This window comes from Ascaphus truei, chromosome 4 (assembly GCF_040206685.1).
Source record: "Ascaphus truei isolate aAscTru1 chromosome 4, aAscTru1.hap1, whole genome shotgun sequence".
NCBI classification, from domain to species: Eukaryota; Metazoa; Chordata; class Amphibia; order Anura; family Ascaphidae; genus Ascaphus; species Ascaphus truei.
The window spans coordinates 78,742,983-78,759,552 of record NC_134486.1 but is presented as its reverse complement, the minus strand read 5'-3'; the positions used below and the strand labels follow the sequence as shown (position 1 = coordinate 78,759,552).

General features: G+C 37.7%; 1 protein-coding gene across 4 annotated transcripts in view; it reads right to left on the bottom strand.

Moving 5' to 3' along the window:
• The window catches only part of PCSK2 (proprotein convertase subtilisin/kexin type 2), a 196,957-nt gene that overhangs the window by 26,157 nt on the left and 154,230 nt on the right, over positions 1-16,570 (bottom strand). For all 4 annotated transcript variants that reach the window (XM_075596079.1, XM_075596080.1, XM_075596077.1 and 1 more), the window contains 2 exons: positions 9,088-9,176; positions 5,353-5,528 (listed from right to left, as the gene is read on the bottom strand). In XM_075596079.1, coding sequence (XP_075452194.1) covers positions 5,353-5,528; positions 9,088-9,176 — 265 coding nt within the window. The remainder of the gene's footprint in view (positions 1-5,352; positions 5,529-9,087; positions 9,177-16,570) is intronic.

Here is a 16,570-nt window from a genome sequence, read left to right as displayed (position 1 = left end):
TAACAAGGGGAGAACTTTATTGAGCCGGAACAAGAACAAGATGCTGAGGAAAATACTCAAATTACCCCAAAGGCTTTGAAAGACTGTTTAAAGAGATGCAAGGGGTCTTTCAAGTTGCTCTGGAAAAAGCTGTTGCTGAATATAAGGCACGTCTGTCTTCTCTGATGGAACGAACAACACAACTGGAAAATAAATTAGAAGAATCTCTGCAGTGTCAGGGTTCAATGGAAGACGAGTTATTTAGACTTAACGACGAAATCAGGAGCCTGAAAAATAACCTTGATGATCTGGAAAATCGGGAAAGAAGGCAAAAAAGTAAGGAACATCCCAGAAACAATTGATCCGGATGAATTGCAACCTTATCTAACAAAACTATTTACCCAAATAGTTCCGTCTCTTCTAACAACTGAATGCAAATGGACAGAGCACATCGAGCCGTAGGTCCAAGATTTGCGAACCCTCGGAAAAGCAGGGATGTAATAGTAAAATTACACTATTAAACCACAAAGGAGAAAATAATAAGAGGTTACAGGAATCAAGAATATTGGGACTGAAAATTCCAGGATTCAGAGCTTTCAGGATCTTTCCAGATCTACAATCTCAAGAAGAAGAAGCCACTGCCCAGTCACGGCGGTCCTCAGAGATAACAATATCCGCTATAGATGGGTCTTCCCATTCCATCTAGTTGTAAACAAAGACAGAAGGCAAATTTCGTTGAGATTCCCAGAAGAGGTGGAGAACTTTCTCAGAGCCCTTGGTCTACACGAACAGCCGACCGCGAAATCACAGCATCCCCTGAGGTCCGAGAGTCCGCCAGAAGCCTCGCAACAGACTGAAAAAGGTGCATGATCGGAAGTCTCTGATTCCGCCTACCCAACCTGAGGGAGCAAAAAGTCCTGTCTTCACAGTTAAAACTGATCAGTTGGAGGATGAGGTTGGCGGACCCGTGTTTATGGTGTGCGGCAAATTTTTTCCTCTGTGATTTTGATGTTTTAACTAAAGAGAAATGAGACCTTCTAATAGTCTCTATGTTAATGTGCTTAATATTTGTAGGTGGACTGATCCTATGTATCTTGCGGGAAAAAAATTTAAGGTCCCAATCTGCACCCCAATTATTATAACTATAAGTTGTATACTCATCAGGACAGGTGAAATTATTTAGAATTTGAGGTTTATGTGGTTTTTAGTTTTGAAGGCAAATATTATTTTTTGTATAAAAGAGATAGGAATTTAGATGATAAGAAGTTTTGGAGGTATGAGTATGAAGGAATCCATTGGCGGAGTTCGGAGGTCCCGGTGTCCTCGATGCTCATGACCCCCCCCCCCCTTCAATTTGGGTTTTATCTAGCCTTTTATTTTATTCCAGTGTAGGACCATTAGTTAAAAGGTTCTGGGATGGACAGTAGTCCATTCCTTCTATGTTATTGTTTGTTTCTGTTCTGTCTCCCCTAACATTTTTCTCCCCTCCAAGTTAACGCCCCCTACCCTCCAGTACCACCACAGATAATCAAGGAGAATGCGCCTCCTTTCCCTTAAAATGGATCAGAGTAAGTCATCAGGATCAGGTAATGTCACCGACACACCCGCAATCCATCCCACCAATCATGATAAGCAGAGAGAGAGTTTTAATTTGTAATCTATGACTAATTAACTACCCATAAAAGTAGTCTCTTTAAATGTTAAGGGACTAAATTCAAATAAAAAAAGGAGACTAGCTCTGAGACAATTTAAGAAGATGCAGGCAGACATTTTATTCCTTCAGGAAACTCATTTTAACAACCAGTACCCTCCTAACACTTTTCGGGGTACTTACCCGCTTGCTTATTATTATTATTCTTTTTCCAAGAGGAAAAGAGGAGTAGCTATTCTGTTAAAACATGAAGTCCCATTTCAGATGGAAGAAATTAAAAGGGATAAGGAGGGTAGATTTATTATGGTGAGGGGTCTCCTGTCAGTAGTTAGATTAACTTTAGTTAACATACAGTACAGTATACGCTCCAAACGAGCAAAAAGGGGGAGATAAAAAGTGAACCACATAGGACAAATAAAAGTCTCAACAAGGAAAGTGGAAGGGGGAAAGGGGGGATGTATGTGCACATATAAATACATATAAATAAATATACGATACCGTTCACACGGGAATCAGCAGACAGCACTCAGGTTAAGATTTGTAGAATATATATTGTAGAAAAGACACAAATCACCAACGTTTCGGACCCACAAACGGGACCTTCCTCATATAAATACATATAACCAACATAACCACAAAAACCTCAAATGCAATAAATATGTAAAAATTCAATTTAAAAATGGAATAAAATATCCATTAAATAACAATTATTTACATGACACAAACGGAATAGCTACCAAAAATCAGAACAAATTTCAGTCTACATCTTTGTCCGCTCTCTGTATTGTTCCTCATAGAATTTCTTAAAGTCTTGTTTATTTTATCAGGGTCACTACAGTATATCTGGACTCTGGAGTCATTTTGTCACTTAATTATTTATATTATGTTTTGCTTTCTGCTGCTCTTTACTTGGTTGGCTAAAAGACTACCTGATTTGTTTGCTTCTCAAAAAAACTGTTGTTTAGGATTTATTTTAAACTTTTAACATAGCTTGTTTTATTTAGATTTGAATTATAAGAGTATTAAATACATTTGCTAATATAGAAAACTTTGATCCTAATGATAAACTTTGACCTTAATGGTAAGATTGATAGGCTTTTGTTTTTACATGTCTAATTATTTTACACAACGTTGATATAATTTCAGTAGATGCTGTTTTTCCTAATTAATTTCCTAAATAATACTTTTTTTACTGATAAATGAAAAATGAATGAACATAATGTGATTAGCACTGTGAAATTTAATCTGTTTCCAGGTAGATTATAAACTTTGCAATATTTATAAAGGAAATTGGATGCCCATATACAGTACGGTAGATTGAAATATTTTATTAAAGCAGCAGTCCAAGCTGCGGTTTTATTTTTTTCCCCTTTAATGTGCGCATCAATTCAATCCACACACTGATAAGTAATTAGCTAAGTTGCCAATCGATCTGTTCTCCTGTGATCGATCAGTGAAGATTTGGCTGGGGTTCACTAAATGGCTATCAGTGCAGCAGAAGAGGATCAAAGATGCAAAGTTGTGTGGGGAAGATCATGTGAACAGGAAGTCACTAGATACAATTGGTGCATTGCTAAAGAGAGGGCTGGGTTCAAAAAGGGGTGTTCCAGAGCCTGTTTGAGAAGAGGAATGGGATGTGACTTTGTAAATGGTTGCTATATATAAAAAAATGCTTTTTACATCATAATACATTAAAAATGTATTATGAATTGTTAAAAAACATGCTACAAGTATTTTCTCATAGTACAGAACTGATTTCTTTAAAAATATATATACACTTGTAGGATATTGCTTGGTCTGCAGCTTTAAAACATTTATTTGTTGTATCTACTAAAATAGTATATGTCTCTAATGAGTTAACAGACCTTGGCAAAATTAAGCTTAATGTATTATAGTTTTTTTAAAAGAGGGATGAAAAATCTTCTTCCGCATCTTACCCAATGAACCGTATCCATGAGAAAATCAAGGAAGGAATATTAATTAAGGAATGATGAGATAATAAAAACCTAAATCACAAGAATGCAAAAACACTGATTCCACTTGAAACAACCAAAGTAGATTTGAAGATCTATGTACTTTTATAAGGAACATCTTTTTGTCTGAACCTTTGTGCTAAAAAAAATGTCATAATGTAATATGGCAAAACCCGGTGTGTGAAATCAGAATCTACCAGAACCTTCTATTGCAATACCATATATAAGTCACATAAAAATGTATAAATGCAAACCTACAAATTATATACGTAGAAACCTAACCAGAACCAGAATACCAGGCCAAGTGTCCATCTCTACAGTAGAGTTGAAAACTTGGGGTGTTTCTCACCACATATTTTTCAATTCTTTTATGTTGTTCAATTATATTGTCTGTTTCCTAAATTGTTAGTGCATGTAAGGTTGTTTCCATTTTCTTTGCAATCTCTTTAACTTCTCCCAGGATGGGAGTCTGAGATAACCTGACAGACTGTAGCATGTCTCTGCTGCTTTCTTTATATGGAAAAAGTTTTTTTTACCAAATCTTCTGCTGCCTCTGCTACCAGCCCCTGGGAAGCTGAAAGATCTGGAACAGATCCTGCTCACAGCCTGATACACCCCGAGGAGCACGGGAGATGCCAGCACCTCCATGTCAGATCTCCAACTGACTCAGCCCTGCTGAGTACGGGACCTGCGGTTATCTCAATTTGAGTGCGATTCCAATTGTCTGTTTTAATGTTTTATTACATTTTTGATAGCGTGTTATTGCTATGAACACCTTTTTTCTTCTCTGCATGATGGGCCATATCCATCTTTGATCTCTCCTGGGTTTAAGAATATTCTGCTTAACCCCTGCTATAGTGCATGAGTATCAACTGGACTGCACTGCCTACATCAGTGTGAGTGTCCTCGTGTATGTAATTCAGTATTTACCTTCACTGTTATCTTGCAATCACTTTGCATTATACACTGTTCTTTCTTTATTCTTTATTTCATATTGCACTACAAACGCAATCACATGAAGACCAGCACCATAGATAACTATTTTTGTATCATCAGTTTGAAGGATTTGGACAATCCGTGAGTGTTCTCGGCTGCAAAACATATCGTTTCTACAGTATCTATTGATAGAAAGTAATACAGTAGAGGCAACTCTTATTCTAACAAAAACCAGTGGCAATTCCCCAAAAAACCCAGGTACACCCAGGTACATTCTGAATACAAGCCTTAAACTTTCCTTAAACTAGCCCCAGCATTTCTGCATTGATTAATGGCCTATCAGATTAACAGCGGGGGGTCCCTGGCAGTCCCATTCAAACTGAATTGGACTGCCAGGGATCCCTGCTGTGTTAATCCTATGGGTCGTTAGTCAATGCAGAAATGCCTTAAACGTGCCTCAAACTAGCCCAGAACATACCCAGCACATACCCAGCACATACCCAGAATGTAACCCGGCTAGTTTAAAGCAAATGTTAGAATAAGCGTTGCCTCTACTGTAGACATTTTATGTCACTTTTATACTGTATCTGCATATGTATTGTTTGCACATTTTATATGAATCACGTAGTATTGTCATATTTATCCAACTATTATTGGTTTAGGAAAGACCTGGAATTGTGTATTATGCTGTTACAGTTATTTCTATGGCTGAAAGAATATGGTCATACCACCCTGACATGGATTATACAATGTATTCCTAAATTACAGGAATATGTTATCAATACAAATTCCAGTACTGGTAAAAAAAATTACCTTGTTGACACCGTCTGCCATGGCCTGTAAGGTCAGTTCTCTTGGTCCATCCACTGTTTTGCCATCATCAGTGGGCCCCCAGCTAGCACTATATATATCTATAACTTGTGGCATGTGACTGATGGATGAAGCTTCAATTATATCTGTCATAAACGGTTGGTCCAACATGCGAATTCCTATGCATTTTACAACAAATATAAGTGTTAATGTGTATTGCAGATTCTAGCACTGCTCATTATAATTTGCATAATAAATACTCATACATTTTCAATTTAGCCTCCCAACTCTTTCACAACCCAGATTAAAACCCTATAATAACAATAATGGTATATTTATGGGCTGTTCCAATAAAGATAGATAGATAGATAGATAGATAGATAGATAGATAGATAGATAGATAGATAGATGGATGGATGGATGATGGAGGATAGTAGTTATTCAGCGACAAAGAAAAAGGAAGATATACTATAGAGTTACAAAAATAAAGAGTCAGAGAGGGGCAGCTGTTTAATTGTAACAACAACACAAATAATATATTCTATAAAATAAAACACAATTCTTAAAAATGGGGCTTATGATGGGGGCCGGAGAGCCCTTCCTTAAAAATATAGGATAACAATGAAGTCCAAAAGGCAAAGGAATTCCTTTTTCTTTTTTGTTTTGTAAAAAGTCAGAGAACCACTGACAACCATTGAAAAATAGTGCATTATATACATACCATACAAAAGAGAAATATACAGAACAAATGTCAATAGCAATACTGTATAATGTGAGTTGACATCAAATGAAATTCAGACATGCAACTGCATGCACGGACGGTGGGGAAAGGAATGCAAGCAAAAACTAAAACATAGACTTACACGGCCCTGTGTAAGTCTGTGAGATACAACGTATCTTTAGAATCCTCTCCAGCTACCAAATACGTAGTGATGTACGAGTGTGGTGAATATAGGGAAAACTGCCAAATATAATATGAAATATAATCTGACTCACACGGCCATGTGTGAGTCACTGCATCTAAAGGTGTCTTTAAATCCTCTCCACGGACCGAGTGCAGTACCCCAGTGATGGTGGAAATGGTAAAAGCACAACTGGACACAACTGGACACAACTGGACACAACTGGACACAATGGTAAAAGCACAACTGGAGAATCAAATATATTATGACTCACACGGCCATGTGTGAGTCACTGCCTCCAGCGGTTTCTTTTGATCCTGTGTCTGCTCCGTCTGTCTCCTCGCAAGGTGTATTGACACTCGTCGAAAGTACAATCACCCCACAGACATCCAGGATAATACGTTTTAGATCACAAGAACTTTATTAATATAGCACATAAAAACAGCTTAAAAGCCACTCACATTGCGAACAATCTTGTGGCTTCTCCGCTTCTCGTGGCTCCTGTCAGTTCCGCTGATTGCCGCGTCCGGAGTCAGGAAGAAAGCTGCAGTTTGCCAGTGATTACGGAGTCCTTCTAGGTCCAAAATGCTCCATGTTCAGCAGGCTACGCGTTTCGCACAAGGTAAGTGCTTAGTCAGGCCTGACAGGAGCCACAGGAAGCGGAGAAGCCACAAGATTGTTCGCAATGTGATTAGTTTTTAGCTGTTTTTATGTGCTGTATTAATAATTTTTTTGTGATCTAATACGTATTATCCTGGATGTCTGTGGGGTGATTGTACTTTCGACGAGTGTCAATACACCTTGCGAGGAGACAGACGCAGCAGACACAGGATCAAAAGAAACCGCTGGAGGCAGTGACTCACACATGGCCGTGTGAGTCATAATATATTTAATTCTCCAGTTGTGCTTTTACCATTTCCACCACCGTCACTATGCCTGCACCATCACTGGGGTACTGTACTCGGTCCGTGGAGAGGATTTAAAGACACCTTTAGATGCAGTGACACACACATGGCCGTGTGAGTCAGATTATAGTTCATATTATATTTGGCAGTTTTCCCTATACTCACTACGCTCGTACCTCCCTACGTATTTGATAGCTGGAGAGGATTCTAAAGATACGTTGTTTCTCACAGACTTACACAGGGCCGTGTAAGTCTATGTTTTAGTTTTTGCTTGCATTCCTTTCCCCACCGTCCGTGCATTCAGTTGCATGTCTGAATTTCATTTGATGTCAACTCACATTATACAGTATTGCTATTGACATTTGTTCTGTGTATTTCTCTTTTGTATGATTTGCGCTCCCCACATCTGCTATACCACTTACCACAAGGATCCAGGGAGATTCTCTACCGGGTAGAGCTGCAACAAATTATTCCGGGCCAGTATTGAACATTATTTACTATATCTTCTATTTGCTTCACGGCATTCTTGCGTTTCTATTATAGTATTGCCTAACATTTGTTTGGGAAGCGCCCCAGTTTTTTCCACCATTATATACTTACATAAGCATTTCTTTAACATTGTAGGTTTCTGCATTAATGCTGTTGGTGCTACTGTAGATGTGAAAATGTTATTAAATTCAGATTGTTTTACTATTTTCACTACGTTATCTGCAGAATATTCCACTCCAAATACAGTTCTAGATTATTTTTTTTAATAAGAATATTAGTCAATAAGGGGACAATACAGAACTATTTAATAGTTGGAGGAGTTTGCTAATCTCTTGGGTTTTAATGTTAACATAATACTGGGAGAAATTGTTTAAGGTAGTGGAAGTAAATTACTTTTTAATTGTCAACTTGTTGTTTATTTTAAAATATTTAAAAGTATTTTAAACAAACATGATTGTTACATTGTAGTTAACTTTAAAATGATCTTTAATCATGCAGTCACACTGTAGATGTTATGTAACTCTTTACAAAATGTATGACGTAGAATATATATTTTAAGGTCAAAATCAGTTCTAACATTTTTGAAAATATGTACTGTACTCAACATTAGGGCTTCAATAAATTATCCCTAACTGAGCACTAGGTGGAGCTATAGACTTCAATAAGGTATGATTTTGTTATCTTGAATGGTTACAATTATTGTTTGTGCTAATAAATAGTTTGGTTTAAAACATTCTAGTTATTTATTGTGTTCCATGAAGAATAAATGACAGAGAGACAGACAGCGCGACAGACAGAGAGAGACATGACTAATTAGCTAGAGTCTCAAGTTCTATATATATCCCCTCAAACCTCCCTCCAAATAACATACGTAGGGGGAGATGTCAGAGCTCAAAAAGCAACACACCTGAGAGATATGCTAATGAGATATGCCAAGTATTTTTAAATGACTCATTCCTACAATAATTTCCATAAGAACTACTATACAGTATATTGAGTTGACAAGTCTAAGGTACTGTACCTGGTGAGGATTGGGGTACTGGTGTCAGGCCCAACCGGGTTAGAACCCACAACCTCTGCTTGTGCCTTAGACTTGTCAACTCAATATAGTTATTATGGAAATCCACTTAGGACGTGTGCGATGTCATTCAAATATACATAGCATATCTCCCAGGTACCGTAGGTGTGCTCCTTTTTGAGCAGAGGTATCTCTCCCTATGTTATTTGGAGGGGATATATGTATAACTTGAGACTCCAGTAAAATAGCATGCAATTTGTAAGAATCCATCCGGATAATCTTTTGTGATACAAAAAGAAAATGAATCTGCCTTTTTGAGACTGATCCTCGGCTAAAAGATTGGTGATTGCTGAAATTTGGCAAAAATATTACAAAGCTCTAAATAGGAGACATGCACATAATTAAGCTGGTGTATGGACAGTACCTGCAACCTTCGAGTTGTAAGCCACTCCTACTCCACATATATTATTGTTTGCAGCAGCAGATACTTCTCCTGCACAACGTGTCCCGTGGCTGTAACAAGAGGAAAAGCTCAATTCAATTCAATTAGATAATTATCTAGGAGTAAATGCATCTGCTTCATTAAAAACCTGTTGTTAAAGCTGTGGCAGTGAATACTCATTAATAATAATAATGATCATACTTTATTCAATAGAGCCAAGTAAGATTAACTAGAAAGATTATTTAGAACGATTTATATTTTTATATTTGTATTTTAACTCTATATTTATATGTTTATGTCTATTGAGTCATTCCTTTACAAATAATGTGGAAGGAATGATCACCCACAGTTACGTTGTAACCCTGCCATGGGTACTTGTGCATTCTGAAATATATCCAGGTACTGTACAGTAGAATGAAGAAAAACCCAGTACTCTTGCGGGTGTTTTCTGGGTGTTGGTTAGGGTGGATCAATGTTTCAGTCCTCAACCTCATCTTACAAAAAAAGTATTTCCTGTTTTTGTTTATTTTTCATTCCTATACAAAATAGGAATATGTTTTCCTATCTAGATATTACTTTACTTAAGCATCTATGCACTGAAATACTGTAGTATTCACAAAACAATATGCTTCCAATTGAAATGTATTGGAAGCATTGCAGCACTGCACCTATTTGCTGCCCAAGGTATAAGCAAGCATTTCCCTACCTTTCACAATTTTCCCCTTTTTTCTTTACCTGTGTGTTGAGGATTGATTTTGGTCAGATTAGGAAATAAGGTTTTTGTGCATTAGTACTTTTTTCCTTCACAATATTTTTATAATAGTGTGAAAAACAACACTGTTACATGAGCCAACAAGTTGTCTTTCCCTCTCTCATTTTATGTCCTGCAGCTACATAATGTAATGTATACACTTTTAAGGCAGTTGAGGATGTGACACTAGGGTTTTTTTTCTCAATTTTAATGCTTACATTCTGTCCTTACATAGCCCCACTGCTATTCCATAGACACGCTCTTAGCATACAGCATGACACAGACAGTTGGGGTTATATGAGTAGGGCATGCCCTTTACCTCTATGTGTCTCTATACTGTCTTGCATCTTTTTACATGATTGACAGTATCAGTGAACGGGTGAAACTATGGCACTGGGTTATCTTTCAAGATAAACCGAACTGTTTATTTTTCTTTCTTCTTTTTTTGTACTTTATAATTCTGCTGACTTTTATTACCCTGTATGTGGCTTTATGCTGTCTCTTCCGCTCTCCATTTCTGTCCCGCATATTTAACAATACTGACAGGATCAGCGGAGGTGGTTAGACTGGGGCACAGAGTTGGCATTTATATGTAGAGTTAGCTACATGTTCTATAGAAGATACATTTGTTTTTTCCCATGATTATTCTGTGTATTTGTTTTCAGAGATTGCTACATGAGATAATTTGTTGAAAATAAAGCATTTATACATGCTATCACTGGGATAGATCCTTAAGGTTTATATTGCTATGTTGAGTCATCCATCCATTAAAACATTCCCTTTATAAAATACAAAATAGAGATGTCTGTCAATAGAGACTTAGGGGCCTATGCACTAAATGTTCATTAAAAAATCACTGGGCCATTTAAATCACCGTTTTTATGAGCGTTGCTATCACTGTATTAAGAAAGCCTTCATTACCTGTAATAGCAAAATTCACAAAACGGGCGATTAGCCGGTGATCTGATGAACGACCCTCTGAAAAGGCCTAACCTGGCGAGTTGTATCTGCTGCAGAGAGAGCTGCTCTGAGAGAGCCGTCTCTCCCTGTTCAAATATCGCCAGAAATGTATGCGTATAAATTTTAATTTTGTTAATAGTTTAGATGAGCAGGGGGTCTCCTGAGCTTAATCGCATTGGTTTTAGCCTCAGGGACCCCCTACTTCCTGAGATAAAGGCCCCGTTATGGGGTGCTGGTATCTCCTATGCATTTTATTCCCATGGTCACGTGACGCTACGTTTAAATGCATAGGAGATACCGGCACCTCATAACGGGGCCTGTATCTCGGGAAGTAGGGGGTCCCTGAGGCTAACCGCTATGGTAATGAAGTTTACTGTAAATGCATTTTTATTGCATAGGATTCATGCCAGGGGTCTCTGGTGCTAATATTAATGGATATCAGCTCCAGAGATTCCAGCATCAATCCTATGCAGGAAAAATGCATTTTTTTTTTAAAGTCCCATCTCTGCAGTTTTCCAACACCTTTACGCCAACTTTTTCTGGCGTGAGGATTTTGTGATAAAATCACTATTCTAGAGCGGTGATAGGCGTTCATAGCCTAATCACTGCTACTAGAATTGTGCGAGTTTATGAACATGCTGAAAAGCGGTGATAAGTGGCTTATCACCACTGCCTCAGTGATTTTTTTTATGAGCAATTTTTTTGGAGCGATTCAGTCTTTTATCACCCACTTATCACCACTTACTGAATAGCAGTAGGCATTTTGGGCGATAAGTGCTTATGAACGCTTACTGCATAGGCCCCTTAAAGTGAATATCGAAGTTCAAAGTGTAAATTAATTCAATATATTCTTCGTGGATTTATTCCCCAGCCATATATGGTTTAAGCAATACTGTACTTCAGTGAATTTATTTAGATTTAAGTATACAGTACATCTTTGTATATGTAAGAATATGCTACATGTATTCATATTCCAATATATATATAAGTATTTCTTCAAAGTGCAGGTCTCCTCTAAGAGAGATACAAAGTAGAGCTCTACTCACAAGTTTATAATGCAATTCTCCATTTAATGTGACAGCCAAGAACAGTGTTAAGACAACGTTTCAGGTCTCATATGGACCTTTTATCATTAATTTGGCCTGATGAAAGATCCACATGGGACCTGAAACGTTGTCTTTCCACTGTTCTTGGCTGTCACATTAAATGGAGAACATCATTATGAACTTGTGAATAGAGTTCTACTGTGTATCTCAGTCTTAGAGGAGCCCTGCACTTTGAAGAAATTGTTTGTCTGCACAAGCAGGATTCTCCTCGCCTGAAACTGTTTCCCTGCACTTTGAAATTGTCCTATATTCCAATATAAAACATAAATATTGTTGACATACATTTGTATGTATACTATATTTGTAACAATCTTATTATTTATTTACATAAAGTAACAGTTGCCTAGCAACACAATTGGCGCCAAACTTTAATTTTGTTTCCATTACTGTAGCATCTTTGGTGTGTGTGTGTGTATATATAGACGGAAGAAGAGATCAGTGTATCTCGAAATACACAAATAAAAGCATTTAGTTAGCCACAGAACGGTATCGTCTATTTACCATGTCTATACATACTGTACTATATGTATGCACACACATCTGTCTCTTACACATACAAATACTCCATGTTATTCCATCCCTATACACCAATAGGGACCACCTAATCTCTATTTCGCCCCTGAGGAAGACTGTAAAGTTGAAACGTGCGTAGGGTGAAGTTATGCACTACTAAAGGACACTTTGTTGGAGGCATTCATATCGGAGACTGCATCATTTAGCCCAGTGGATGCTGTATCGGGCGTGAAGCAGAAGCTGCAGCTGTTTGGAGTGCTGTCTGTCCAACTGACCCAAGGTGGTCTGAATGCTCACCACAAAGACACTTATGTAAGTGCAATACTTTGTGTTTTTTTTAATAATAAAGCAATATTACACTATTTTTGCTTGTCTCCTTGTATATGTGGATTTCCCCTCCCTCCCTTTGGAATATTGCCTGTGTTGATCTGGGGTACCTGTCCGGATGCAATCAAAGTTGGTCACCTGTGTTGATTTGGAGTACCTGTCTGGATGTAACTAAAGTTGGTCACTTCTAATAACCACACAGCCTGAATATCACGGTAAACACGAGTGTAAAATCTGCAGAGTCTACCGAATGAATTTTATTTCTCTGAAAAAAACAATATTGCACTATTTTGTGTTTTAATTTATTTCATGTCCTGCACACACACACACACACACACACACACACACACACACACACACACACACACACACACACACACACACACACACACACACACACACACACACACACACACACACACACACACACACACACACACATTCAGGAACCATTTAACACCCTTAGCCATAAATCACAACTACACACGGGGCAGGGACAAGCACAGATAACATTCCAAGAGACACTGTTTTTAAGTAAACCCCTTGCTTGCTTTATTCATTGTAACATCGCCGGAAGAAGAGATCAGTGTATCTCGAAAGCTCGCACAAATAAAAGCATTTAGTTAGCCACAGAACGTATCGTCTATTTATTTTTGATTATTGAAGCTCGGCTAACACGGTACTGATACCTCTACATGTGTATATATATATATATATATTGTATATATATATATATATATATATATATATATATATATATATAATCAAAAAATAAATAGATGATACCGTTCTGTGGCTAACTAAATGCTTTTATTTGTGCGAGCTTTCGAGATACACTGATCTCTTCTTCCGGCGATGTTACAATGAATGAAGCAAGCAAAAGCTATACTATAAACAGTGTCTATTGGAATGTTATCTGTGCTGGTCCTTCCCCCGGTGTGGATGTGTTTTATGGCTGGAGGTGTCAAAAGGTTACTGAAAGCAAGTGATGAAAGAGTGTGTATGTGTATCAGTGTGAATAAAAATGAATGGAGAGCCCACAGTTACTTGCTTTCAGTAACCTTTTGACACCTCCAGCCATAAAACACATCCACACCGGGGGAAGGACCAGCACAGATAACATTCCAATAGACACTGTTTATAGTATAGCTTTTGCTTGCTTCATTCATTGTAACATCGCCGGAAGAAGAGATCAGTGTATCTCGAAAGCTCGCACAAATAAAAGCATTTAGTTAGCCACAGAACGGTATCATCTATTTATTTTTTGATTATTGAAGCTCGGCTAACACGGTACTGATACCACTACATGTATGTATATATATATATATATATATATATATATATATATATATATATATATATATATATATATATATATTTATATATATATATATATATATATATATATATATTGTATATATATATATATACTGTATATATATATATATAAATAAACGGCAGCTGGCACTCCAGTAATTCATTATATGGTATGGCATGTTCCATAAGAATAAGTAGAACAAGATGATCCCCAAAAAAGAAATCAAGAAACAGCACTCAGTGGTAAGGTGCAAAAAAACTGTATTATGAATATATACTGTAGCACACACAATACAACATTTTCCGTTAGGAGAGGATCTTCTTCACACGCACGCACACGCACGCACACGCACGCACACACACGCACGCACGCACGAACGCACACACGCACACACACATATCACTGCACTGCTTTAATTTGTTTTGAAAAAGTTCCCTGTTGAGGACCGAAATGTTGATAAACATTAGGAAATACCCAGAAAATATTCATGAGGCTGACTTAACCTTCATTGTTCCGTCACAAATAACATCTCTTATTTAGTATTAGACTAAAGACTAGAGCTAGGCTAACATTTTACACAAGTTTGCAAAAATTATGAATTTTGGACTTTCACTACCTTATGAAAAATGAGTAAAATTGGCAATGTAGTAAAGATAGAGATACCAATATAGTAGGCTTCATTGGGCTAAGGCTGTGTTAAAATTCGACATTGTTAATAAATAGGATCAAGGCAATACAGCTCAACCCCGTTATAACGCGATCCGTTACAACACAAATCCGCTTATAGCGCGATGCAAGCGTGGCTCCCAATTTTCGTATTTATGAATACATACAACACGATTATTGGTATCTTAAATACTTTATTGTACAATGCATACAATTGTACATTATTTCTAACGCGATCCGCTTATAACGTGATGTGATTCTTTGGACCCCAAGTACAGCGTTATAAGGGGGTTGAGCAGTATTTTCAAGAATACTGTACATCCATATCACTAAGAGATATTTATTCATATACAAGTAGCAATATTAATCTCATTTGCAAACACAAAATTACTCAGAAATCAGTATTAATAAGTGTGATGGAATAGTGCAATTGTTTGAGATATCACACTTTTCTAGCATACGGCTATGTACAGTAATGGAATTTCTTACAATATCCTGACAGAAAGGGGCTACCAATGCATTGCAAGCAAATATCGTCGGCCCGACAGTGGTTAACATACAGTATAAACACATTATAAATAAAAAACAATAAAGCATAATAAACATACGTGAAAATATTAAGCCTTTATTAGCCATTCCAAACATTACTGATAATGATTTGTTATTAATAACAGTTATTATAGATGAATTGCAAAATATACTGGCCCTTATTCTGTAAAGTGTGAGAGAGCAGATTACAGGCTTTCACATGAAAAGTCCCATGGAATAGCACGTCATCTGTGCTATCACACCTGTTTTCACTGGATATTACTATTTTACAAATGCCTCTAAATTAATCGGAATTACATACAACTGTTGTAATATATTATTCAGTTATACAAAGCATATTTTTTATTAGCACCTTGCAAAGTAGTGAAAGCAAAAAGACAGCACAAGGACAAGGTTATATTACACTGAATGCATTTTAAAAATTCACCTGTAAAAAAAAAAATATATATATATATATATATATATATAACTATATTGATATAAAATGGAAATAGCCGTGTTAGTCCAGTTGCGATAGTGCAGAATAAATTAGTTCTTCAGTATTGGGTGTTACCTTTTTTATTTGGACTAACAATTTATGTCATATGACAACTTTCGAGAGTCATGTTAGCCATATTAGCCATATTCCTTTTTTAATCAGTATTGCCGACCTGAGGAAGAGAAGAGAACTCTCGAAAGCTTGTCCTATGACATAAAATGTTTGTCCAAATAAAAAAGGTATCACCTAATACTGAAGAACTTGTAAAGATATATAGATATATACAGTATATATCAAAAAGCATCTATCAAAACAAGAACAAATATGGGCAACGTTTCAGCTATATTCAGCTTTCTCAAGATATATATATGTAGCCCTGGGGTTATTTTTGACTCACTGACCCCCCTCCGCGAGTGCCGAGTGGTCGCGGGTGCCACCGGAGGTAGCGACGGACCCGCCGGCACTTCGCGAGGGTGGGGGCCAGTGCAGGGAGCGCTCGGCCTCCCTGGAGCTCCGGCGGCGCACCCGGCTAGCGGAGGCCGCCATGACACACTACGCAAGCGTGCGCGGGATCGCGCATGCGCAGACAGAGGCAAAGCGTCCCGGCAGCCCTTAAGAAGTCGCGCGAGGGCAGGGATGGGGAGGAAAAGGTTGCGGCGGCCATTAGGCGTTCGCGCATGCGTGGGAGAAGGGCGCACGCGGCCCCAATGGTATAGCAGCCTCCTGGGAACTACAACTCCCAGGAGGCATAGGGAGACAGGCACCAGGTGCCTCATAGCGGCCAATAGGGCTGGAGG